The sequence below is a fragment of the Choloepus didactylus genome, chromosome X (genome assembly GCF_015220235.1).
Source record: "Choloepus didactylus isolate mChoDid1 chromosome X, mChoDid1.pri, whole genome shotgun sequence".
In the NCBI taxonomy this organism is placed as follows: domain Eukaryota; kingdom Metazoa; phylum Chordata; class Mammalia; order Pilosa; family Megalonychidae; genus Choloepus; species Choloepus didactylus.
In genome coordinates, this window is record NC_051334.1 from 192,242,343 (window position 1) to 192,269,426 (window position 27,084).

The 27,084-nt window shown below is 38.4% G+C and overlaps 2 protein-coding genes across 4 annotated transcripts in view; one reads left to right on the top strand and one right to left on the bottom strand.

Annotated features, from left to right (window-relative positions):
- MPP1 (membrane palmitoylated protein 1) overlaps positions 1 to 27,084 on the bottom strand; it is a 95,909-nt gene that overhangs the window by 49,708 nt on the left and 19,117 nt on the right. For 2 of the 3 annotated variants that reach the window (XM_037821037.1, XM_037821038.1), the window contains exon 2: positions 7,010 to 7,335. The exons of the other annotated variant lie outside the window; for it this stretch is intronic. The gene's annotated coding sequence lies outside the window, so the exon portion shown is untranslated. The remainder of the gene's footprint in view (positions 1 to 7,009; positions 7,336 to 27,084) is intronic. 3 annotated transcript variants of the gene reach the window in all.
- LOC119522600 (zinc finger protein 596-like) lies at positions 6,605 to 9,350 on the top strand. Its single transcript, XM_037821031.1, has 3 exons — positions 6,605 to 6,861; positions 7,000 to 7,085; positions 7,196 to 9,350. The coding sequence occupies exons 2-3, from the start codon at positions 7,074 to 7,076 to the stop codon at positions 9,089 to 9,091; spliced, it is 1,908 nt and encodes a 635-aa protein (XP_037676959.1). The 5' UTR covers positions 6,605 to 6,861; positions 7,000 to 7,073; the 3' UTR covers positions 9,092 to 9,350.

Here is a 27,084-nt window from a genome sequence, read left to right on the forward strand (position 1 = left end):
TCTATTACTAACAGCTGAGTAACTCTAGACAAGTTTCTTGACCTTTCTGTGTTTCAGAGTCCTCATCTGTAAAATGGGGGATACAACAGAACAATCTTATAGGGTTGTGATGAGGCAAGTGCTTCACACAATACCTAGAAGTACTCAGCAAATGTTGGCTGTTGTTATTAAGATGCTGTACAACTCTTATCTGCAGGGGAGTAACCAGGGTACACATAGAATCCAGAAAGCATTATACTTTGTAGAGATTTGGAACTTTTATGAATAACAGGCTTTCATTTACCTGTACAGAAACTAAGCATTGGGACATAAAAGTGAAGGGGAGAGAGAAAGCCACAGGGGAAGCAGCCAGAAGCTGAAATCAACAGAACCTGCAAAAAAGGGCAATCTTAAAAATTGTACCACACAACCAGGGCAAGAATCAGATGAAGAGCTGAGAAAATCTGAACAGATAAACACAGGCTACTCTAAATGTCAAGAATAAGTTGGGCCAAGTATCAAACAGAGCCTTAACACAAAGCCAATCAACAATAAAACCCTAGACACCTTCAGAGTTAACTCATCAAATTAATGAGGTGCCCAGACAGCAAAAAATTACAAGCCATACTAAGGAACAAGAAGATATGGCTCAGTCAAGGGAACAAATTAAAACTTCAGAGGAGACACAGAATTTGGAACTGACCAAAGAAGTTCAAACAAACCTCCTAATTCAAATCATGGAGATGAAGGAAAATATACATAAAGAGTTAAAGGATATTAAGAAGACAATGTGTGAATATAAAGAAGAATTTGAAAGTTGGAAAAAAACACAACAGAAATTATGGGGATGAAAGATACAATAGTAGATTAAAATTATACTAGAGGTATACAACAGCAGATTTTAACAGACAGAACAATCAGCAAACTAGAAAATAGGACAATCAAAATCATAAAGTCAGAAGAACAGATAGAGAAAAGAATAGAAAAAATTGAGCACTGTCTCAGGGATTTCAGTAAAAGCACGAAGCATACAAACATATGCATCATGGATGTTCCAGAAGAAGAGAAGGGAAAAGGGACAAAAAGAATATTTGAGGAAACAATGGCCTAAAATTTTCCAACTATTATGAAAGACATAAATATACATGACCAAGAATGGCAATGTATACCAAACAGAATAAATCCTAATAGGCCCACTCCAAGACACATACTAATCAGAATGTCAAATGCTAAAGATAAAGAGAGAATTCTGAAAGCAACAAGAGAAAAGTGAGTCATCACATACAATGGATCCTCAGTAAGATTATGTGTGGATTTCTCATCAGAAACCACTGAGGCAAGACAACAGTGGTATGATATATTTAAGGTACTGAAACAGAAAAACTGCCAGCCAAAACTTTTTTATCCAGCAAAACCATCCTTCAAAAACGAAGAATCAGAGAGCTCATCAACAAAAGACCTGCCCTACAAGAAATACTAAAGGGAGTCCTTCAGGTTGAAAGAAAAGATGAGAGTGGCTTGGAGCAGTATGAAGAAGTAAAGATCTTCAGTAAAGGTAACACAATGAGTAAATGCAAAGCCCAGTAGTACTGTATCCTCCACACACAACTCTACTCTTTAATTCCATAAGAGACAGAATATAACTGAATAGGAAAAAGACACATTTCCTTGAAAAAATGGACACACAAAATATAAAGAAGTAATTTGGGACAAAAACAATATACAGAGGGGAAACAGAGATATGAGAGCAGAGAATGCATGCTATTGAAGCTAAACTGGTATCTTCTCAAATTAATAGGTTAGAGACATAGGTTGTGTAATACAAACCCCAGGGTAACCACAAAGAAAGTATTTAAAAATATACAGAAACAGAAATGAGAAAGGGATCAATAAGTTACATCACAGAAGATCAACTATGCAGAAAATGATGTTGTGATAAATGAAAAGAGAGACCGAAAAAAGATACGACATATAAGAACCAAAGGACAAAATGGCTAAAGTAAGTACTGCTTTAACAGTAATAACATTGAATGTTAATGCATTAAACTCCTCAATCAAAAACAAAGATTAGTAGAATGGATAAAAAGGCATAAATGAACTATATGTTGTTTACAAGGGACTCATCTTAGACTGAAAGACACAAAAAGATTGAAAGTGAGGGGATGGAAAAAGATATTCCATGCAAATAATAAACAAAACAGATCTGGGGAAGCTATACTTTAAGTCAAAAGCTGTTAAAAGAGACAAGGACACTATATATTAATAAAAGGGGCAATTGCCCAAGAAGAAATAACAATCATAAATATTCATGCACCTAACCACAGTGCCCCAAAATACATGAGGCAAACACAGGCAAAACTGAAGAGAGAAATAAAATTAGTTGGAGACTTCAATACACAACTCTCATCAATGGACAGAACATCTAGAGAGAACATCAAAAAGGAAACAGAGAACTTGAATAATATGATAAATGAACTAACAGGCATATACAGAACATTGCACTCCAAAACAGTAGGATATACATTCTTTTCCAGTGCACCTGGATCATTCTCCAGGATAGACCACATGTTGACTCACAAAACAAATCTCAATAAATTTAAAAAGATCAAAATTATACAAAGCATCTTCTCTGATCATAATAGAAGGAAACTGGAAATCAACAACAGGTGGATAACTGGAAATGCACAAATATATCGAAATTAAAAAACACACTCTTAACCAATCAGTGGGTCAAAGAAGAAATTACAAGGGAAATCAGTAAATATCTTCAGACAAATGAAAACAAGAACATAACATATCAAAACTTATGGAAGTTGGTCTGAGCTGCCGAAAGGTCTGGCTGCAGAGACGGGAACGCGTAATCCTCAGCGTGCTTCCAGCCCGGCAGCCTCCTTCCACCGCTCGGCGGCGAGCCCCTGGGCACCAGATCCTCTGCTCCGCGGAGAAGATGAATAAAGTGAGGCTCAGAGATTGAAATGCCCAACGTTATCTAACTACTAAATGACCATGTCAGCATTCAAACCATAATGTATGTGCCCCAAGCCTGTGATCTTTTTTTCTACACTATTATATGCTGTTGTCTGACTCATCGTTAGCTCACCTTCCACTTTTCTTCAAAAATTTCAGTTGCGGAGGCGGGGAAAGATGGCACACTGGTGAGCTGTATGTTTTAGTTACTCCTCCAGGAAAGTAGGTAGAAAGCCAGGAACTGCGTGGACTGGACACCACAGAGCAATCTGACTTTGGGCATACTTCATACAACACTCATGAACACGTCGAACTGCTGAGATCAGCGAAATCTGTAAGTTTTTGCGGCCAGGGGACCTGCGCCCCTCCCTGCCAGGCTCAGTCCCGTGGGAGGAGGGGATGTCAGCTCCGGGAAGGAGAAGGGAGAACTGCAGTGGCTGCTCTTATCGGAAACTCATTCTACTGATCCAGACTCCAACCATAGATAGACTGAGACCAGACACCAGAGAATCTGAGAGCAGCCAGCCCAGCAGAGAGGAGACAGGCATAGGAAAAAAAAAACAACACGAAAAACTCCAAAATAAAAGCAGAGGATTTTTGGAGTTCTGGTGAACACAGAAAGGGGAAGGGCGGAGCTCAGGCCCTAAGGCGCATATGCAAATCCCGAAGAAAAGCCGATCTCTCTGCCCTGTGGACCTTTCCTTAATGGCCCTGGTTGCTTTGTCTCTTAGAATTTCAATAACCCATTAGATCTCTGAGGAGGGCCCTTTTTTTTTTTTTTTTTTTTTTTTTAATCCTTTTTTCTTTTTCTAAAACAAGTACTCTAAGAAGCCCAATACAGAAAGCTTCAGAGACTTTCAATTTGGGCACGTCAAGTCAAGAGCAGAACTAAGAGAGCTCTGAGACAAAAGGCAATAATTCAGTGGCTGAGAAAATTCACTAAACACCACAACTTCCCAAGAAAAGGGGGGTGTCCGCTCACAGCCACCATCCTGGTGGACAGGAAACACTCCTGCCCATCGCCAGCCCCATAGCCCAGAGCTGCCCCAGACAACCCAGTGTGACGGAAGTGCTTCAAATAACAGGCACACACCACAAAACTGGGCGTGGACATTAGCCTTCCCTGCAACCTCAGCTGATTGTCCCAGAGTTGGGAAGGTGGAGCAGTGTGAATTAACAAAGCCCCATTCAGCCATCATTTGAGCAGACTGGGAGCCTCCCTACACAGCCCAGCAGCCCAGAACTGCCCTGGGGGGACGGCACTCACCTGTGACATAGCACAGTCATCCCTCAACAGAGGACCCGGGGTGCACAACCTGGAAGAGGGGCCCACTTGCAAGTCTCAGGAGCCATACGCCAATACCAAGGACTTGTGGGTCAGTGGCAGAGACAAACTGTGGCAGGACTGAACTGAAGGATTAGACTATTGCAGCAGCTTTAAAACTCTAGGATCACCACGGAGATTTGATTGTTAGCACCACCCCCCCTCCCCGACTGCCCAGAAACACGCCCCACATACAGGGCAGGCAACACCAACTACACACGCAAGCTTGGTACACCAATTGGGCCCCACAAGACTCACTCCCCCACTCACCAAAAAGGCTAAGCAGGGGAGAACTGGCTTGTGGAGAACAGGTGGCTCGTGGAGGCCACCTGCTGGTTAGTTAGAGAAAGTGTACTCCACGAAGCTGTAGATCTGATAAATTAGAGAAAAGGACTTCAATAGGTCTACAAACCCTAAAAGAACCCTATCAAGTTCAGCAAATGCCACGAGGCCAAAAACAACAGAAAATTATAAAGCATATGAAAAAACCAGACGATATGGATAACCCAAGCCCAAGTACCCAAATCAAAAGACCAGAAGAGACACAGCACCTAGAGCAGCTACTCAAAGAACTAAAGATGAACAATGAGACCATAGTACGGGATATGAAGGAAATCAAGAAGACCCTAGAAGAGCATAAAGAAGACATTGCAAGACTAAATAAAAAAATGGATGATCTTATGGAAATTAAAGAAACTGTTGACCAAATTAAAAAGATTCTGGACACTCATAGTACAAGACTAGAGGAAGTTGAACAACGAATCAGTGACCTGGAAGATGACAGAATGGAAAATGAAAGCATAAAAGAAAGAATGGGGAAAAAAATTGAAAAAATCGAAATGGACCTCAGGGATATGATAGATAATATGAAACGTCCAAATATAAGACTCATTGGTGTCCCAGAAGGGGAAGAAAAGGGTAAAGGTCTAGGAAGAGTATTCAAAGAAATTGTTGGGGAAAACTTCCCAAATCTTCTAAACAACATAAATACACAAATCATAAATGCTCAGCGAACTCCAAATAGAATAAATCCAAATAAACCCACTCCGAGACATATTCTGATCACACTGTCAAACACAGAAGAGAAGGAGCAAGTTCTGAAAGCAGCAAGAGAAAAGCAATTCACCACATACAAAGGAAACAGCATAAGACTAAGTAGTGACTACTCAGCAGCCACCATGGAGGCAAGAAGGCAGTGGCACGATATATTTAAAATTCTGAGTGAGAAAAATTTCCAGCCAAGAATACTTTATCCAGCAAAGCTCTCCTTCAAATTTGAGGGAGAGCTTAAATTTTTCACAGACAAACAAATGCTGAGAGAATTTGCTAACAAGAGACCTGCCCTACTGGAGATACTAAAGGGAGCCCTACAGACAGAGAAACAAAGACAGGACAGAGAGACTTGGAGAAAGGTTCAGTACTAAAGAGGTTCGGTATGGGTACAATAAAGGATATTAATAGACAGAGGGGAAAAATATGGCAAACATAAACCAAAGGATAAGATGGCCGATTCAAGAAATGCCTTCACGGTTATAACGTTGAATGTAAATGGATTAAACTCCCCAATTAAAAGATATAGATTCGCAGAATGGATCAAAAAAAATGAACCATCAATATGCTGCATACAAGAGACTCATCTTAGACACAGGGACACTAAGAAACTGAAAGTGAAAGGATGGAAAAAAGTATTTCATGCAAGCTACAGCCAAAAGAAAGCAGGTGTAGCAATATTAATCTCAGATAAAATAGACTTCAAATGCAGGGATGTTTTGAGAGACAAAGAAGGCCACTACATACTAATAAAAGGGGCAATTCAGCAAGAAGAAATAACAATCGTAAATGTCTATGCACCCAATCAAGGTGCCACAAAATACATGAGAGAAACACTGGCAAAACTAAAGGAAGCAATTGATGTTTCCACAATAATTGTGGGAGACTTCAACACATCACTCTCTCCTATAGATAGATCAACCAGACAGAAGACCAACAAGGAAATTGAAAACCTAAACAATCTGATAAATGAATTAGATTTAACAGACATATACAGGACATTACATCCCAAATCACCACAATACACATACTTTTCTAGTGCTCACGGAACTTTCTCCAGAATAGATCATGTGCTGGGACATAAAACAAGCCTCAATAAATTTAAAAAGATTGAAATTATTCAAAGCACATTCTCTGACCACAATGGAATACAATTAGAAGTCAATAACCATCAGAGACTTAGAAAATTCACAAATACCTGGAGGTTAAACAACACACTCCTGAACAATCAGTGGGTTAAAGAAGAAATAGCGACCACAAAGGGAGCAACATCCTGGGGCACGCCACGCGGCAGTGACGCAAGTAAGATGGCGACGGCGACTTAACTGAGTCCATTGCTCACGCTCTCGTAATTGAGCTTTTGTGAGTCCATCCTTCCGCAGGCCGCCTCTCGGTGGCGGGAACTGGTCGCTGGCCTGGCCTGGGGGCGGAGGGCTTCCCAGAGGCGCGGCGGCTGCCACCCGGGCTGTGTGAACCCTGGCCGCCCTTCGTCTAGAGTGGGGCGGGGGAGTGCGCTGGCAGCCCCCGCCCGAGAATACCAGGTTGGGAGAGAGTGAAAGGGACAGAAAGACCCCTTTCAGGATCAGTCTACAGCCCCAAGATTCACCCCTCAGCAAGAGATAGCACTGGATACTTGGTGCTCCCCATCCTGAGACAGATATGTTCACTGACTCTCCAAGCTTTGCTCACCTACTGCCTGTCTGGTTGTGAGTGAAAATCCAAAGGAAGACAGTTGTCCACTGAGCTATTAACAATGCAACCACAGTTTTTCAGCTTTATATGTACAGTCTCTGCTTCCTCAGTGCTGTCATTTTGAGCATCACACTCACGACTTTGTTAAGGATGGGCTTGTGTGAACACAAATTTCTGTGATAGGAGTTAATATCCTTCAAAGATGTAGCTGTAGACTTCACCCAGGAAGAGTGGGCATTGCTAGACACATTCCAGAGACAACTGTTCAGAGAAGTGATGCTGGAGAATATCAGTCATCTGGTCTCAGTGGACATTGAAATTGCCTGTAAAAAGCAAGAGATGATATTGATGCAACTTATCTACAGAAATGACAATTCTGAGGATGCATCACTGATATCTTACACTCAGAAGAATTCCTTTAAATGTAATTATTTGCAAGAGGATTCCACCCTCAGATCCACAGCGACTCAACATGCATTAACTCCCATGAGAAAGAAACCATATTTAAGGAAACCATTTGGAGAAGTCCTCAGTGAACAGTCATCTTTTAATAAACATGAGCAGTTTCACACTACAAGTAAATCCTGTGAATGCCATCAAAATGCTAAAGCCTTTATTAAAAGTGCTGGCCACAAACAATATGATAGAACTCAAACTGGAGGTAATCCATACAAATGCTTTCTATGTGGAAAAGCATTCATTGGCTTTATTGACTTTAGACAACATGAGAGAACAAACACTAGAGAGAAACTGGAATATAACCTATCTGGAAAAGCCTTCAGTCAGTCTTCTAATCTTCAACACATTGAGGGAACTCACTCTGGAGACAAACCCTATGAATGCATTACATGTGGGAAAGCCTTCACTTATTATTCTACGCTTAGTATACATGAGAGAACACACACTGGAGAAAAACCCTATGAATGCCATCTATGTGGGAAAACCTTCAGCCAATGTCATTATCTTAGACAACATGAGAGAACACACACTGGGGAAAAACCATATAAATGCCGTATATGTGGGAAAACCTTCAGTGCTTGTTCTTCCCTCCAACATGAGAGAACTCACAATGGAGAGATACCATGTAAATGCCATGTATGTGGGAAAGCCTACAGTTCTTTTTATAGCCTCAAAAGACATGAGAGGACTCACAGTGTAGAGAAACTGTATGAATGTCATACATGTGGGAAAGCCTTCAGTAATTGTTCTGTCCTCAAACGACATGTGACAACTCACACTGGAGAGAATCCCTATGAATGTCACACATGTGGGAAACCCTTCATGCATATCTCTGTCCTGCGACAACATGAGAAAACTCACACTGGAGAGAAACCCTATGAATGTAACCTGTGTGGGAAAGCCTTCACTCGACTTTCTAAACTTCAGCAACATGAAATTACTCACACTGGAGAGAAACCCTATAAATGTAATCTGTGTGGGAAAGCCTTCACTTACCCTTCTGGTCTTCAACAACATGGAATTACTCACACTGGAGAGAGACCTTATGAATGTAATCTGTGTGGGAAAGCCTTTTTTCATATCTATAGCCTAAGACGACATGAGAGAACTCACACTGGAGAGAAACCCTATGAATGTAATCTGTGTGGGAAAGCCTTTGCTCAACCTTGTAGTCTTCAAAAACATGAGACAATTCACACTGGAGAGAAACCCTATCGATGCCATATATGTGGAAAAGCCTTCAATGATTGTTCTTCTCTCAAACAACATGAGAGAACTCACACTGGAGAGAAACCCTATGAATGTAATCTGTGTGATAAAGCCTTCACTGATTGTTCTTCCCTCAAACAACATGAGAGAACTCACACTGGAGAGAAACCCTATCAATGTAATCTATGTGATAAAGCCTTCACTTATCCTTGTAAACTTAAAATACATATGAGAGTTCACACTGGAGAGAAACCCTATCAATGCCATATATGTGGAAAAGCCTTCAGTGATTGTTCTTCCCTCAAAAAACATGAGAGAGCTCACACTGGAGGGAAACCCTATCAATGCTATACATGTGGGAAAGCCTTCATTGATTTTTCTAACTTCAAACAACATGAGAGAACACACTAGAGAATCCTGGTGAGTGCCATATATGTGATAAAGCCTTAATTGGATATACTTATCTTAAGCAACATGAGAGAACCACACTGGAGAGAAACCATATGAATGCCATACATGCAGAAATTAATATACAGTATTGATCCAAAATTAAGAGCCAGGTACTAAAAATATATGCACTTGGTATTGTCAAGTAATAGATTTTTTTCATTCATTTTTATTGAGATATATTCACATACCATGCAGTCATACAAATCATACATTCAGTTGTTCACAGTACCATTATATAGTTGCTCGTTCTTCACCAAAATCAATTTTTGAACATTTTCTTTTCCACACACACAAAAATAGTAAGAGTAGAAACTAAAGTGGAAAAGAACAATTTAAGTAAAAAACACTAGGTACCTTTTTTTTTCCCACGTGTGGCAAGAAAATTGTGCTTGCATATAGGTCTATTGGATTATTGATTCTTAGGATGTTTTTGGCAATTTGAGGCCCCTTTCCCTTCCAAATGTATTTGATGGCTGGCTTTTCTATGTCTGCAAAGTAGGTTTTTGGAAGTTTGATTGGAATTGCATTGAATCTGTAGATCATTGTGGGTACAATTGACATCTTGATGTTTGGCCTTCTGATCCATGAGCATAACTTTCCACCTTGGGTCTTTTTTATTTCTTTTTGTTAAGTGTTGTGATTTTCTGTGTAGCAGTCCTTTGCATCCTTGGTTCAGTTTATTCCTAGGTGCCTAATTTTTTTAGTTCCTATTGTGAATGGAATCTCTCTTTAGTGTCTCTTGGGTTAGGTCATTTCTAGTTTAATGGAACATTGCTGACTTAATATGCATTGGTCTTTTATCCTGCCACTTTACTCAGCTTTGTTAATAATTACACTTATAGCATCATGCTACCATCACACAGTATTGTGCTATGCATTTCTGAACCTTTACACTCAACCTTATTAAACATTCTGTACTCCTTAAAAAAAAAAAAAAAAAAAAAAAAGAAGAAATAGCAAGAGAAATTGCTAAATATATACAGACGAATGAAAATGAGAACACAACATACCAAAACCTATGGGATGCAGCAAAAGCAGTGCTAAGGGGGAAATTTATAGCACTAAACGCATATATTAAAAAGGAAGAAAGAGCCAAAATCAAAGAACTAATGGATCAACTGAAGAAGCTAGAAAATGAACAGCAAACCAATCCTAAACCAAGTAGAAGAAAAGAAATAACAAGGATTAAAGCAGAAATAAATGACATAGAGAACAAACAAACAATAGAGAGGATAAATATCACCAAAAGTTGGTTCTTTGAGAAGATCAACAAGATTGACAAGCCCCTAGCTAGACTGACAAAATCAAAAAGAGAGAAGACCCATATAAACAAAATAATGAATGAAAAAGGTGACATAACTGCAGATCCTGAAGAAATTAAAAAAATTATAAGAGGATATTATGAACAACTGTATGGCAACAAACTGGACAATGTAGAAGAAATGGACAATTTCCTGGAAACATATGAACAACCTAGACTGACCAGAGAAGAAATAGAAGACCTCAACCAACCCATCACAAGCAAAGAGATCTAATCAGTCATCAAAAATCTTCCCACAAATAAATGCCCAGGGCCAGATGGCTTCACAGGGGAATTCTACCAAACTTTCCAGAAAGAACTGACATCAATCTTACTCAAACTCTTTCAAAACATTGAAGAAAATGGAACACTACCTAACTCATTTTATGAAGCTAACATCAATCTAATACCAAAACCAGGCAAAGATGCTACAAAAAAGGAAAACTACAGGCCAATCTCCCTAATGAATATAGATGCAAAAATCCTCAACAAAATACTTGCAAATCGAATCCAAAGACACATTAAAAAAATCATACACCATGACCAAGTGGGGTTCATTCCAGGCATGCAAGGATGGTTCAACATAAGAAAAACAATCAATGTATTACAACACATTAAAAACTCGAAAGGGAAAAATCAATTGATCATCTCAATAGATGCTGAAAAAGCATTTGACAAAATCCACATCCCTTTTTGATAAAAACACTTCAAAAGGTAGGAATTGAAGGAAACTTCCTCAACATGATAAAGAGCATATATGAAAAACCCACAGCCAGCATAGTACTCAATGGTGAGAGACTGAAAGCCTTCCCTCTAAGATCAGGAACAAGACAAGGATGCCCGCTATCACCACTGTTATTCAACATTGTGCTGGAAGTGCTAGCCAGGGCAATCCGGCAAGACAAAGAAATAAAAGGCATCCAAATTGGAAAAGAAGAAGTAAAACTGTCATTGTTTGCAGACGATATGATCTTATATCTAGAAAACCCTGAGAAATCGACGATACAGCTACTAGAGCTAATAAACAAATTTAGCAAAGTAGCGGGATACAAGATTAATGCACATAAGTCAGTAATGTTTCTATATGCTAGAAATGAACAAACTGAAGAGACACTCAAGAAAAAGATACCATTTTCAATAGCAACTAAAAAAATCAAGTACCTAGGAATAAACTTAACCAAAGATGTAAAAGACCTATACAAAGAAAACTACATAACTCTACTAAAAGAAATAGAAGGGGACCTTAAAAGATGGAAAAATATTCCATGTTCATGGATAGGAAGACTAAATGTCATTAAGATGTCAATTCTACCCAAACTCATCTACAGATTCAATGCAATCCCAATCAAAATTCCAACAACCTACTTTGCAGACTTGGAAAAGCTAGTTATCAAATTTATTTGGAAAGGGAAGATGCCTCGAATTGCTAAAGACACTCTAAAAAAGAAAAACGAAGTGGGAGGACTTACACTCCCTGACTTTGAAGCTTATTATAAAGCCACAGTTGCCAAAACAGCATGGTACTGGCACAAAGATAGACATATAGATCAATGGAATCGAATTGAGAATTCAGAGATAGACCCTCAGATCTATGGCCGACTGATCTTTGATAAGGCCCCCAAAGTCACCGAACTGAGCCATAATGGTCTTTTCAACAAATGGGGCTGGGAGAGTTGGATATCCATATCCAAAAGAATGAAAGAGGACCCCTACCTCACCCCCTACACAAAAATTAACTCAAAATGGACCAAAGATCTCAATATAAAAGAAAGTACCATAAAACTCCTAGAAGATAATGTAGGAAAACATCTTCAAGACCTTGTATTAGGAGGCCACTTCCTAGACTTTACACCCAAAGCACAAGCAACAAAAGAGAAAATAGATAAATGGGAACTCCTCAAGCTTAGAAGTTTCTGCACCTCAAAGGAATTTCTCAAAAACGTAAAGAGGCAGCCAACTCAATGGGAAAAAATTTTTGGAAACCATGTATCTGACAAAAGACTGATATCTTGCATATACAAAGAAATCCTACAACTCAATGACAATAGTACAGACAGCCCAATTATAAAATGGGCAAAAGATATGAAAAGACAGTTCTCTGAAGAGGAAATACAAATGGCCAAGAAACACATGAAAAAATGTTCAGCTTCACTAGCTATTAGAGAGATGCAAATTAAGACCACAATGAGATACCATCTAACACCGGTTAGAATGGCTGCCATTAAACAAACAGGAAACTACAAATGCTGGAGGGGATGTGGAGAAATTGGAACTCTTATTCATTGTTGGTGGGACTGTATAATGGTTCAGCCACTCTGGAAGTCAGTCTGGCAGTTCCTTAGAAAACTAGATATAGAGCTACCATTCGATCCAGCGATTGCACTTCTCGGTATATACCCGGAAGATCGGAAAGCAGTGACACGAACAGATATCTGCACGCCAGCGTTCATAGCAGCATTATTCACAATTGCCAAGAGATGGAAACAACCCAAATGTCCTTCAACAGATGAGTGGATAAATAAAATGTGGTATATACACACGATGGAATACTACGCGGCAGTAAGAAGGAACGATCTCGTGAAACATATGACAACATGGATGAACCTTGAAGACATAATGCTGAGTGAAATAAGCCAGGCACAAAAAGAGAAATATTATATGCTACCACTAATGTGAACTTTGAAAAATGTAAAACAAATGGTTTATAATGTAGAATGTAGGGGAACTAGCAGTAGAGAGCAATTAAGGAAGGGGGAACAATAATCCAAGAAGAACAGATAAGCTATTTAACGTTCTGCGGATGCCCAGAAATGACTATGGTCTGTTAATTTCTGATGGATATAGTAGGAACAAGTTCACAGAAAGGTTGCTATATTATGTAACTTTCTTGGGGTAAAGTAGGAACATGTTGGAAGTTAAGCAGTTATCTCAGGTTAGTTGTCTTTTTCTTACTCCCTTGTTATGGTCTCTTTGAAATGTTCTTTTATTGTATGTTTGTTTTCTTTTTAACTTTTTTTTTCATACAGTTGATTTAAAAAAGAAGGGAAAGTTAAAAAAAAAAAAAAAAAAAGATGTAGTGCCCCCTTGAGGAGCCTGTGGAGAATGCAGAGGTATTCGCCTACCCCACCTCCATGGTTGCTAACATGACCACAGACATAGGGGACTGGTGGTTTGATGGGTTGAGCCCTCTACCATAAGTTTTACCCTTGGGAAGACGGTTGCTGCAAAGGAGAGGCTAGGCCTCCCTATATTTGTGCCTAAGAGTCTCCTCCTGAATGCCTCTTTGTTGCTCAGATATGGCCCTCTCTCTCTAGCTAAGCCAACTTGAAAGGTGAAATCACTGCCCTCCCCCCTACGTGGGATCAGACACCCAGGGGAGTGAATCTCCCTGGCAACGTGGAATATGACTCCCAGGGAGGAATGTAGACCTGGCATCGTGGGACGGAGAACATCTTCTTGACCAAAAGGGGGATGTGAAAGGAAATGAAATAAGCTTCAGTGGCAGAGAGATTCCAAAACGAGCCGAGAGATCACTCTGGTGGGCACTCTTACGCACACTTTAGACAACCCTTTTTAGGTTCTAAAGAATTGGGGTAGCTGGTGGTGGATACCTGAAACTATCAAACTACAACCCAGAACCCATGAATCTCAAAGACAGTTGTATAAAAATGTAGCTTATGAGGGGTGACAATGGGATTGGGAAAGCCATAAGGACCACACTCCACTTTGTCTAGTTTATGGATGGATGAGTAGAAAAATAGGGGAAGGAAACAAACAGACAAAGGTACCCAGTGTTCTTTTTTACTTCAATTGCTCTTTTTCACTCTAATTATTATTCTTGTTATTTTTGTGTGTGTGCTAATGAAGGTGTCAGGGATTGATTTAGGTGATGAATGTACAACTATGTAATGGTACTGTAAACAATCGAAAGTACGATTTGTTTTGTACAACTGCGTGGTATGTGAATATATCTCAATAAAAAAAAATTTTCAAAAAAAAAAAAATAAAATAAAATAAAAAAAAAAACAACAAAAAAAAAACTTATGGAATGCAGCAAAGGCAATGCTTAGAGGGAAATTTATACCCCTGAATGCTTAAATTAAAGAAGAAGAAAGAGCTAAAATCAAAGACCTAACTGCACACCTGGAAGAACTAGAAAAAGAACAGCAAACTAAACCCAAAACAAGCAGAAGGAAAGAAGTAACAAAGATTAGAGTAGGGATAAAAGAAATAGAGAAAAAATTTTAAAGCATTAATAAAACCAAAAGTTGGTTCTTTGAAAAGATCAATAAAATTGATAAACCTTTAGCTAGACTGACAAAAAAAAGACACATAAAATTAAAATCATAAATGAGAAGGGGGATAATACTGCTACTGATCACACAGAAGCAAAAAGTGTCATAAGAGGACACTCTAGGAACACTCTATGAACTCTATGCCAACAAATTAGACAACCTAGCTGAAATGAACAAATTCCTAGAAACACACAAACAAACTAAACTGACTCTAGAAGAATTAGAAGATCTCAACAGACCAATTGTAAGTAAAGAGATTGAATCAGTTATCAAAAACCTCCCAACAAAAAAAATCCCAAGACCAGATGGCTTCACAGGTGAATTCAACCAAACATTCCAAGAATTAACACCAATCCTGCTCAAACTCTTCCAAATATTGAAGAGGTGTGAACACTACCTAACTCATTGTATGAGGCCAACATTACCCTAATACCAAAGCCAGATAAAGCTACTACAAGAAAAGAAAATTACAGACCAATTTCTCCTATGAATATGATGCAAAAATCATCAAGTACTTGTAAATTGAATCCAACTGCATATTAAACAAATTATACACCATGATCAAGTGGGTTTTACCCCAGGTATGTGAAGGTGGTTCAACATAAGAAAATCAATTAATGTAATACACCACATTAACAAAATGAAGGGGAAGAAAAACACATAATCATCTCAATTGATTCAAAATAGCATTTGACAAAATCCAGCATCCTTTCTTCATAAGAACACTTAGAAAAATAGGAATAGAAGGAAACTTACACAACATAATAAAAGGCATATATGAAAAATCCACTGCTACCATCATACTCATTGGTGAAAGATCAAAAGCTTTCCCTCTAAGATCTGGAACAAGACAAGGATGCCCACTGTCACCACTGCTATTCAGCATTGTACTGGAAGCTCCAACCACAGCAGTTAGGTAAGAAAAAAAAATTAAAGGCATCCAAATTGGAAAGAAAGAGGTAAAACTGTCACTACTTGCAGATGACATAGATCCTATATATAGAAAGTCCAGAAAAATCTACAACAAAGCTACTAGAGCTAATTAACAAATTCAGCAATGTGGCAGGGTACAAGATCACACAAAAATTGGTAGTGTTTCTATAAACTAATACTGAGCAATCTGAGGAGGAAATCAAGGAAAAAAATCCATTTACAATAACAACTAAAAGAAACAAACATCTAGGAATAAATTTAACCAAGGATATAAAGGACTTGTACACAGAAAACTACAAAACATTGCTAAAAGGAATTAAAAAAAAAAGACCTAAATAAATGGAAGAACATTCCATGCTCATGTACTGGAAGACTAAATGTTATTAAGATGTAAATTCTTCCCAAAATGATTTACAGATTCAACACAGTCCCAATCAAAATTCCAACAGCTACTTTGCAGAAATGGAAAAGCCAATTATCAAATTTACTTGCAAAGGTAAGGGTCTTTGAATAGCCAAAACCATCTTGAAAAAGAAGAATGAAGCTGGAAGACTCAAACTTCCTGACTTTACAGCTTATTACAAATGTACAGTGGTCAAAACAGCATGGTACTGGCACAAGCATAACTACATGGACCAATGAAATCGAATTGAGAGTTCATAAATAGACCCTCATATGATCAATTGATATTTGACAAGGCTGCCAAGTCCATGCAACTGGGAAAGATTGGTGTTTTCAACAAATAGTGCTGGGAGAACTGAATATCCATGTACAAAAGAATGAAGGAAGACCCCTATCTCACACCCTATACAAAAATTAACTCAAAATGGATCAAAGGCCTAAATATAAGAGACAGGATTACAAAACTCCTGAAAGAAAATGTAGGAAAGCGTCTTCAGGATCTTGTGTTAGGCAATGGTTTCTTAGACTTTACACCCAAAGCACAAACAACAAAAGAAAAAATAGATAAATGGGACCTCATCAAAATTAAAAACTTTTGGCGGTGACGGGCAGCTTGGGGCTTTCCCACGCTGCCTGCTGGGATGGTTCCTCACCCATTCCTGCACCTACTTATGCCACTGCCGCTCCTGGGGACTGAGATGCACTCTCCCAGGCCCCTTTTGTGCTGGACAGACCGGCCAAGCTCCGGTGTCCTCTGGTTGGTCCGGGAGGGTCCGTGCACTGCCCATACTGAGACCCTGCTGCAAGCAGGTGGCGTCCTGAGCCTCCTGCCCTACTTCTACTGTGGCCATGTGGTGCGGGGCTTCCATCGAGGCTGCAAGCAGCTGGGCATCCCCACTGCTAACTTCCCTGAAAAGTAGTGGATGATCTTCCAGCTGACATATCCACTGGCATTTGTTATGGTTGGGCCACTGTTGGAAGTGGAGATGTCCATAAGATGATGGTGAGCACAGGATGGAACCCATACCACAAGAATACGAAAAAGTCTATGGAAACTCACATTATGCATACCTTCAAAGAGGACTTCTATGGAGAAACGCTCAATGTGGCTATCATTGGCCACTTGGATCCTTGGGAGTCACTTATTTCAGCAATTCAAGGTGATACTAAGGAAGCTAAGAAATGACTAGAATTACCAGAACATTTGAAACAATTTCTTTCAGGTTCCTAAAAGCAAAATAATGAATGGCCACTGCTGAAAAATCATCTTATTTATTCATTCACTGTTTTCTAGTGTTTCACTGCTTATAACTACACAGTCTCATGTTGGCTATATTTTAAAATTCAATCATTTTCCTATAGCTGTATATTAGTTTAAACAGTACAGTGTAATTACTATATTTATGCTTCAACTGTTAAACCCATCATGCCACAGTACTAAAAAGATTTCATTTAAAAATCAAGTTTCTTTTTTATGTTAACTGCTGATTAAAAACTCTTTCAAAGCTTTCTAAAATGTACCACTTAGAAAGGTCTTAAGTTTCTTATGATGGACATAAGTATATAAGTGTAGGTGAAGGGCATATCACTAGTTTGAGATGAGATGTGATTCTCATGGTAAAATACCAGTATGTATGTATGTAATTGTATGTAGCACATGGTGCTAAACAGAGCAGGCTTGTAGAAGTAAATGCATTAAACAGGTTTGGTAGTCTATTATAAATCTAAAAGGAAAAATCCAGACTTGTATTTTTGTTAATTGTGCATTGATTTTTTTTCACATTAATATATTTTATTACACACATGAAGACTTGGGAAACTTCATTTCAGTCATTTCCTTCATGAGGTGAAATCATTGTACTCTGTTCCATTTTTACATAGACCCGCCTTAATCTAAATGGTCTTGACTTCCTCCTTCCACTATTTTTTTTAGTTTGCATTTTAAGACAAAGACAAGCGAGTGTTTTTCAAATCTGTGGTTCTCATTTTTGTGTTGGATAACACTTTTCTCTTTTTTAAGAGGAGATATTCTTATTCTTCAACATTTTTCTTGATTGGTTCTTTTTTCCTTTCAACGATTGTCAGTGTCAAGTTTTTTGGGTTTTTTTGTTGTTGTTTTTCCATTTAGATTAGCTTACAATTGTACACTTACAATAGATTGAATCTATCTTTACCATTCCATCCTTTCACTATATGAACACTGATGGCCATACATATCTGCATTGCACTTTTAGGGAAAAAAACTTCTTTAGGTTTCAAGATTTAATTGAACATATAGCAGTTCATTTGTATATGCCAGTTTCTTAAAGAACACAAAATCCATGGGATTCCCCTCCCCTGAAAACATTTCAGAGCTAATTCAACTAGGAAAGAGCTTCAAAGTTATTTATTTTTCATGTAATTATGTGCCTGAAAAAATCTAAACTCTGTAGCTGTGCATGTTCAATGCCAGTCTAAAGAGTGCCTATAGGTTGCAGGAAAGGCACAAGTAATAAAATTCTAGTTAAATAATCTTCACCTCATACATTTTCCTTCCTGTTAACTATGTGGTTTTTAGATTTTTGGGCCTTTTTGTTTATGTAGGCAGAAATTTGAAATTGAAATTTGGGAAATTAAGGTTACAGATTGCTTTGGTCCCCTGAAATAGTGCATTGCATCACTGTTCACTTTAGCACTGGATTTGCTGAAAAGGAGGGGCAATATATATAATGTAATTTTAAAGAGGAAAGCAACTCATTATAAATCAGTTTTCCCTAATCTGTATAAATGAATTAGAATAAGTATATAGAAAAACATCTAAAAGTCACATTCAATTTGCGGGAAACATGGATAAATTCAGTTGGTTGCATTTTACTTTATGGTATATGACTTTGTGACAAATGGTAGTTTGTGGCATTTTTCATTTATTTATTTAAAATATTTAGAAAATGCAATTTAATGTTAGAAATAAAATACTTGAACAAAAAAATTAAAACCTTTTGTGCATCAAAGGACTTTATCAGGAAAATGAAAAGACAACCAACTCAATGGAAGAAAATATTTCAACTCCACATATCTGCTAAGGGTTTAACTATACAGAATATATAAACTCAACAGAATATATATAACTGTAATATAAAAAATATAAAACCAGAATATATAAAACTCAACCATAAAAAGACAAACAATGGACATTTTTGCGCATTATATAGATAACACTTTTTAGGTTTTAATGTATGGGAATAGCTAGAAGTAAATACCGGAAACTATCAAACTACCACCCACCCACCCCCAAAAAAAGACAAACAACTCAACTTAAAAATGGGCAAAAGACATGAATAGACATTTCTCCAAAAAGTATATACAAATGGCTAAAAAGCACATGAAAAGATGCTCAACATCATTGGCTATTAGGGAGATGCAAATCACAACCACAGTGAGATACCATTTCCACCCTCTAAAAGTGTTGGAGAGGATGTGGAGAAATGGGGACACTCATTCACTGCTGGTGGGCATGTAAAATGGTGCAGCTGCTGTGGAAGACAGTTTGGTGGTTCCTCAGAAAGCTATGTATAGAATTACCATATGAGCTGGCAATCCAACTTCTAGGTATATGCCCAAAAGATTTGAAAGCAGGGACTTGAACAGGTATTTGCACATGAATGTTCATAGCGGCATTATTCACAATTGCCAAGAGATGGAAACAACCCAAGTGTCCATCAACAGAGGAAAGGATAAATAAAATGTGGTATATACATACAATGGAATATTATTCATCATTGAAAAGGACTGAATTTCTGGTTCTTGCGACATCATGTTGAGTGTAATAAGCCAGACACAAAAAGACAAATATTGTATGATCTAAGTGATATGAAACAATTATAAAAAGCAAACTCATGGAGTTAGAATCTAGAATATAGGTGACCAGGGGCTGAGTTAGGGGTATGGATTGGGAAGATAATGCTTAATTTGTACAGAATATCTATTTGGGTTGATTATAAAGTTTTGAAAATGGATGGAGGTGATGGTAGCACAACATTGTAATGGTAATTAACAGTACTGAATTATATATGTGAATGTGGTTAAAAGGGGAAATTGTAATTCAGAAATCTAGTTAAATTTTAGAATAAAAATAAAAGATAAAACATTGGACTGTACAACACAGTGAGCCCTATTGTAAACTATGGACTATAGTTAACAGTACAATTAAAATGTTGTTTCATCGAAATAAGGTTTCACTGGCTGAGGGATTCCAAATGGAGTCAAGAGGTCACTCTGGTGGACATTCCTATGCACTATATAGATATCCCTTTTTAGGTTTTAATGTATTGGAATAGCTAGAAGTAAATACCTGAAACTATCAAACTCCAACCCAGTAGTCTTGACTCTTGAAGATGATTGTATAGCAATGTAGCTTACAAGGGATGACAATGTGATTGTGAAAACCTTGTAGATCACACTCCCTTTATCCAGTGTATGGATGGATGAGTAGAAAAATGGGGACAAAAACTAAATGAAAAATAGCGTGGGATGGGGGGGTGATTTGGTTGTTCTTTATTTTTATTTTTTATTCTTATTCTTTATTCTGATTCTGATTCTTTCTGGTATAAGGAAAATGTTCAAAAATAGATTGGGGTGATGAATGCACAACTATATGATGATATGTGAACAGTTGATTGTACACCATGGATGACTATATGGTATGTGACTATATCTCAATAAAACTGAATTTAAAAAAAACACGGACCCAGCGATTGCACTTCTCGGTATATACCCGGAAGGTCGGAAAGCAGTGACACGAACAGATATCTGCACGCCAATGTTCACAGCAGCATTATTCACAATTGCCAAAAGATGGAAACAACCCAAATGTCCTTCAACAGATGAGTGGATAAATAAAATGTGGTATATACACACGATGGAATACTACGCGGCAGTAAGAAGGAACGATCTCGTGAAACATATGACAACATGGATGAACCTTGAAGACATAACGCTAAGCGAAATAAGCCAGGCACAAAAAGAGAAATATTATATGCTACCACTAATGTGAACTTTGAAAAATATAAAACAAATGGCTTATAATGTAGAATGTAGGGGAACTAGCAATAGAGAGCAATTAAGGAAGGGGGAACAATAATCCAAGAAGAACAGATAAGCTATTTAACGTTCTGGGGATGCCCAGGAATGACTATGGTCTGTTAATTTCTGATGGATATAGTAGGAGCAAGTTCACAGAAATGTTGCTATATTAGGTAACTTTCTTGGGGTAAAGTAGGAACATGTTGGAAGTTAAGCAGTTATCTCAGGTTAGTTGTCTTTTTCTTACTCCCTTGTTATGGTCTCTTTGAAATGTTCTTTTATTGTATGTTTGTTTTCTTTTTAACTTTTTTTTCATACAGTTGATTTAAAAAAGAAGGGAAAGTTAAAAAAAAAAAAAAAACAAGGAAAAAAAAAAAGATGCAGTGCCCCCTTGAGGAGCCTGTGGAGAATGCAGGGGTATTCGCCTACCCCACCTCCATGGTTGCTAACATGACCACAGACATAGGGGACTGGTGGTTTGATGGGTTGAGCCCTCTACCACAGGTTTTACCCTTGGGAAGACGGTTGCTGCAAAGGAGAGGCTAGGCCTCCCTATGGTTGTGCCTAAGAGCCTCCTCCCGAATGCCTCTTTGTTGCTCAGATGTGGCCCTGTCTCTCTAGCTAAGCCAACTTGAAAGGTGAAATCACTGCCCTCCCCTCTACGTGGGATCAGACACCCAGGGGAGTGAATCTCCCTGGCAACGTGGAATATGACTCCCGGGGAGGAATGTAGACCTGGCATCGTGGGACGGAGAACATCTTCTTGACCAAAAGGGGGATGTGAAAGGAAATGAAATAAGCTTCAGTGGCAGAGAGAATCCAAAAGGAGCCGAGAGTTCACTCTGGTGGGCACTCTTACGCACACTTTAGACAACCCTTTTTAGGTTCTAAAGAATTGGGGTAGCTGGTGGTGGATACCTGAAACTATCAAACTACAACCCAGAACCCATGAATCTCGAAGACAGTTGTATAAAAATGTAGCTTATGAGGGGTGACAAGGGCATTGGGAAAGCCATAAGGACCACACTCCACTTTGTCTAGTTTATGGATGGATGAGTAGAAAAATAGGGGAAGGAAACAAACAGACAAAGGTACCCAGTGTTCTTTTTTACTTCAATTGCTCTTTTTCACTCTAATTATTATTCTTGTTATTCTTGTGTGTGTGCTAATGAAGGTGTCAGGGATTGATTTGGGTGATGAATGTACAACTATGTAATGGTACTGTGAACAATCGAAAGTACGATTTGTTTTGTATGACTGCGTGGTATATGAATATATCTCAATAAAATGAAGATTAAAAAAAAAAAAAAAACACGGGAGGAAATTTCTCCTAATATCACTGTAATATCTTCCTTAGAATTGCTAGAACGCTTATACCATTCAAATTCACAAGGTACTTCAAGAAATAAGAAATATACAACCTGTACTAGAAAATAATTTTAAATTCTGGAGCTTCAAGAAAACATTAAAAAATATTCCTTTACCTTTTGTTATAAAATAATTTTCAACGGAGAGGGGCCCCCTTTATTTTAATCTCTCTTCAGGGGAGATGAGGGATATGGTTGGGCTGAGGAAATAAGTGTTCTTCTGTTTTATTAAAAAATAAATAAACATGACTCATTGCCCTAAATGGTTTAGAAAGTGCCAGAATGGGATTTTAGCCTGTTTGATTTTTTTTAAAATTCAATTTTATTGAGATATATTTACATACCACGCAGTCATACAATGCGTACATTCAATTGCTCACAGTACCATCATATAGTTGCGTGTTCATCACCAAGATTAATTTTTTAACATTTTCATTACCACACACACAGAAATGATCAGAATAAAAATTATAGGGAAAAAGAACAATTAAAGTAAAAAAGAACACTGGGTTTTTTTTTTCCCCCGTTTTTCTACTCATCCATCCATACACTGGACAAAGGGGAGTGTGGTCCATATGGCTTTCCCAATCACATTGTCACCCCTCATAAGCTGCATTTTTATACAATTGTCTTCAAGATTCAAGGGTTCTGGGTTGTAGTTTGATAGTTTCAGGTATTTATTGCTAGCTATTCCAAGTCATTAGAACCTAAAAAGGGTTATCTATATTGTGTGTAAGAGTGCCCACCAGAGTGACCTCTCAGCTCCTTTTGGAATCTCTCAGCCACTGAAACTTATTTCATTTCATTTTACAAGCCTGTTTGATTTTGAATGAATGGGATACAGTTTAGTGAGAACAGTAGACTTTGGAGTCAAACTCTGGTTCAAATCATGATTCTACCACTTATTACCTGGGTGTATCTGGGAAAAGTATTTAAATTCTCTCAGTTTCAATTTGCTTATCTACAAAACAGGGATAATAATTATTAAAGGACAGAATAAACGAGAAAATGAATGTGAAAGCATCTACTACAATGTCTCTCTCAGAGGAACAAAAGCACACATGCACAAAAGAGTAATTTTTGGGGTATCTTCTATCAGCCTAATATTATTTGAGGGTCTGGGAAAGTAAAGGTGAAGAGAACAGACGATATTCCTTGAAAACTTGTGCAATAAATGTTTGTGCAAGGCATTATTGTTAATAAATCTAGTAATAACCGTTGGATTAGCACAAAAATCAAGTATAATAAAAATACCAATAAAAAGGTATAAAAATAACTAGGGATTTTCAAGCCTACCCAACTTCATTAAAACTTTCCATTTCCCCCAGTTATATTTTTATCATAAGCATAGTTATCTTTAACTCTGTGTTTGGTGACGTTACTTTAAATAAATATTTCAAATGTTACCAAAAAAAATGTTGTTTCGTAAATTATAAGAAATGTACCACACCAATGCAAGGTTTTAATAATAGGGTGGTACATGGGAAAAAATACACCTAATGTAAACTATGGACTATAGTTAATAGTACAATTATAATAGTCTTTCCTCAATTGTAAAAAAAGTACCACCCTAATGCAAAGTGTTAATAATGGGGGGGGTATATGGTTACACAGTATTTTTTACATGATTTGTCTGTAAGCCTACAACTTCTTTAATTGAGGAAATTAAATATAAATAAATAAATAAAATAAAATGTTAATAACCTATACATGAATGATGTTCATAGCAGTTTTATTAATAATGGCCAAAAAATTGGAAACAACCCAGATGTTATTCAACAGGTATATGGTTAAACAAAGTGTTACACATTTGTACCATGGAATATTACTCAGCAATAAAAAGGAAAGGACTATTGATACACTCGGTAACTTGGATGCATCTCCAAGGAATTATGCTGATTAAAAAAAAAACTAACTGCAAAGTATGATTCCACTTATATAACATTCTTGAAATGAAAAAATTAGGGGTGGAGAAGATATCAGTGGTTGCCAGGGATTAGGAATAGGGGGGTGGCGTGGAGGTAGATGTGGCTATAAAGGTGAAGCACCAGGAAGGTCTTTGTGGTGATGCAATAGATCCTCATCTTGATTTTGTTGGTGGTTGCACAAATTTACACATATGATAAAATAACAGAACTATACATACAAATTGTATGGGTGTCAGTCTCCGGGTTTTGACATTTTTCTATTTTGCTATTTTACTATTATTGAACAAAATGGCTGGCAAGTAGCACTTGCTTGCAACCAAACAACTGTAACTAAAAGAGAGCTTGGTACCAGAGAATGGATACAGACAACAGACCTTTGAGAAATATGCAGTATACGGGATTGCTGTTTAGTCAGTGAGCCTCCCATTCCCATTCTGGGGTACACAGTGACCAATCAGTTCTTGAAAGCATCACTCTTGGTGGCCTGGGACCATGTGGTTGAACCTCTACAAAACTAGGTAGCTACTGCCACAGATTCATTTAAAGAGGATGAGATCAAGTGTATCTTGAAGTACATCCAAGAAAATAGCAGGAAAACCAGCACAAAGTTGGTAGCAAGAATTCTTTTTCTCAAATTAACACTCTGTACTGCTTGTGTATTTTTGCCACAGACATGTATTATTGATTGAATTTATAGAATGAGGAATTCGAGGACCACTGATTGGATGATTGCTGCAAAAGAATAGTGAGCTCAAATCTTAAATTTCTGGCCTGAAAGCATCAACTAAAACAACACTTTCCTTCATCAAGCCTTAAGAATCACTTACTATTAATTATTGTGGAGCTGAGAAAGCTGGAAACCAACCGAGAAATCAAAAATTCTAGGGTTTATTTGCAACTACCATTTATGTGTCTTGGTAAATATAGTCATATACAAGTGGCCATAAAGTCTGCAAATATAGACCATATTATTTTATCATGTGTCATAATGTACCATCAATAAACCATTTATTATGATTCACTTATGTTTCCAGACTTGGCGGCTACCAGTGTAATGTTCTAAAGAATAAAAGATTAAAAAGCCATAGTCCACAGAATACAAATGACCTTTGAAAAGGGTAGAAATCTATATGCATATCAACATGTGTTCACAGTGTAACTAGAATAGCAAGAAAAACTGGCACCCTTGCCTCATGTTCTTCTTATTCAGCTTTATTACAAAGTTTGCTTTTAACATGTCAGCCTTTAAGTTAAGGACTCAGCAAAGCTTACCAGAGGCATAACAAATTCCAGCCAGAAAAGTTCAAAGGTTGGTTTTTCAAATGTGCTTATCTGTCAAGACATTCCCCTTTAGCGATGACTAAGAGTCACTATCACCCTCTCCCAGAAGTTGCAAATGATGACTATGAAAAACTGAAACTTCCAACGTGGTAACTAAAAAACTAACTCACAAGAGTAAGATTTCAAAAAGCAAAGCACGGAGGGAGGCGGGGCAAGATGGCAGACTGGTGAGCTGTAAGTTTTAGTCACTCCTCCAGGAAAGTAGGTAAAAAGCCAGGAACTGCGTGGACTGGACACCACAGAGCAATCTGTCTTTGGGCATACTTCATACAACACTCATGAAAACGTGGAACTGCTGAGATCAGCGAAATCTGTAAGTTTTTGCGGCCAGGGGAACCGCGCCCCTCCCTGCCAGGCTCAGTCCCGGGGGAGGAGGGGCTGTCAGCTCCGGGAAGGAGAAGGGAGAACTGCAGTGGCTGCTCTTATCGGAAACTCATTCTACTGATTCAGACTCCAACCACAGATAGACTGAGACCAGACACCAGAGACTCTGAGAGCAGCCAGCCCAGCAGAGAGGAGACAGGCATAGAAAAAAAACAACACGAAAAACTCCAAAATAAAAGCAGAGGATTTTTGGAGTTCTGGTGAACACAGAAAGGGGAAGGGCGGAGCTCAGGCCTTGAGGCGCATATGCAAATCCCGAAGCAAAGCTGATCTCTCTGCCCTGTGGACCTTTCCTTAATGGCCCTGGTTGCTTTGTCTATTAGCATTTCAATAACCCATTAGATCTCTGAGGAGGGCCGTTTTTTTTTTTTTTAAATCCTTTTTTCTTTTTCTAAAACAATTACTCTAAGAAGCCCAATACAGAAAGCTTCAAAGAATTGCAATTTGGGCACGTCAAGTCAAGAGCAGAACTAAGAGAGCTCTGAGACAAAAGGCAATAATCCAGTGGCTGAGAAAATTCACTAAACAACACAACTTCCCAAGAAAAGGGGGGTGTCCGCTCACAGCCACCATCCTGGTGGACAGGAAACACTCCTGCCCATCGCCAGCCCCATAGCCCAGAGCTGCCCCCAGACAACCCAGTGTGACGGAAGTGCTTCAAATAACAGGCACCACACCACAAAACAGGGCGTGGACATTAGCCTTCCCTGCAACCTCAGCTGAATGTCCCAGAACTGGGAAGGTGGAGCAGTGTGAATTAACAAAGCCCCATTCAGCCATCATTTCAGCAGACTGGGAGCCTCCCTACACAGCCCAGCAGCCCAGAACTGCCCTGGGGGGACGGCACTCACCTGTGACATAGCACAGTCATCCCTCAACAGAGGACCCGGGGTGCACAGCCTGGAAGAGGGGCCCACTTGCAAGTCTCAGGAGCCATACGCCA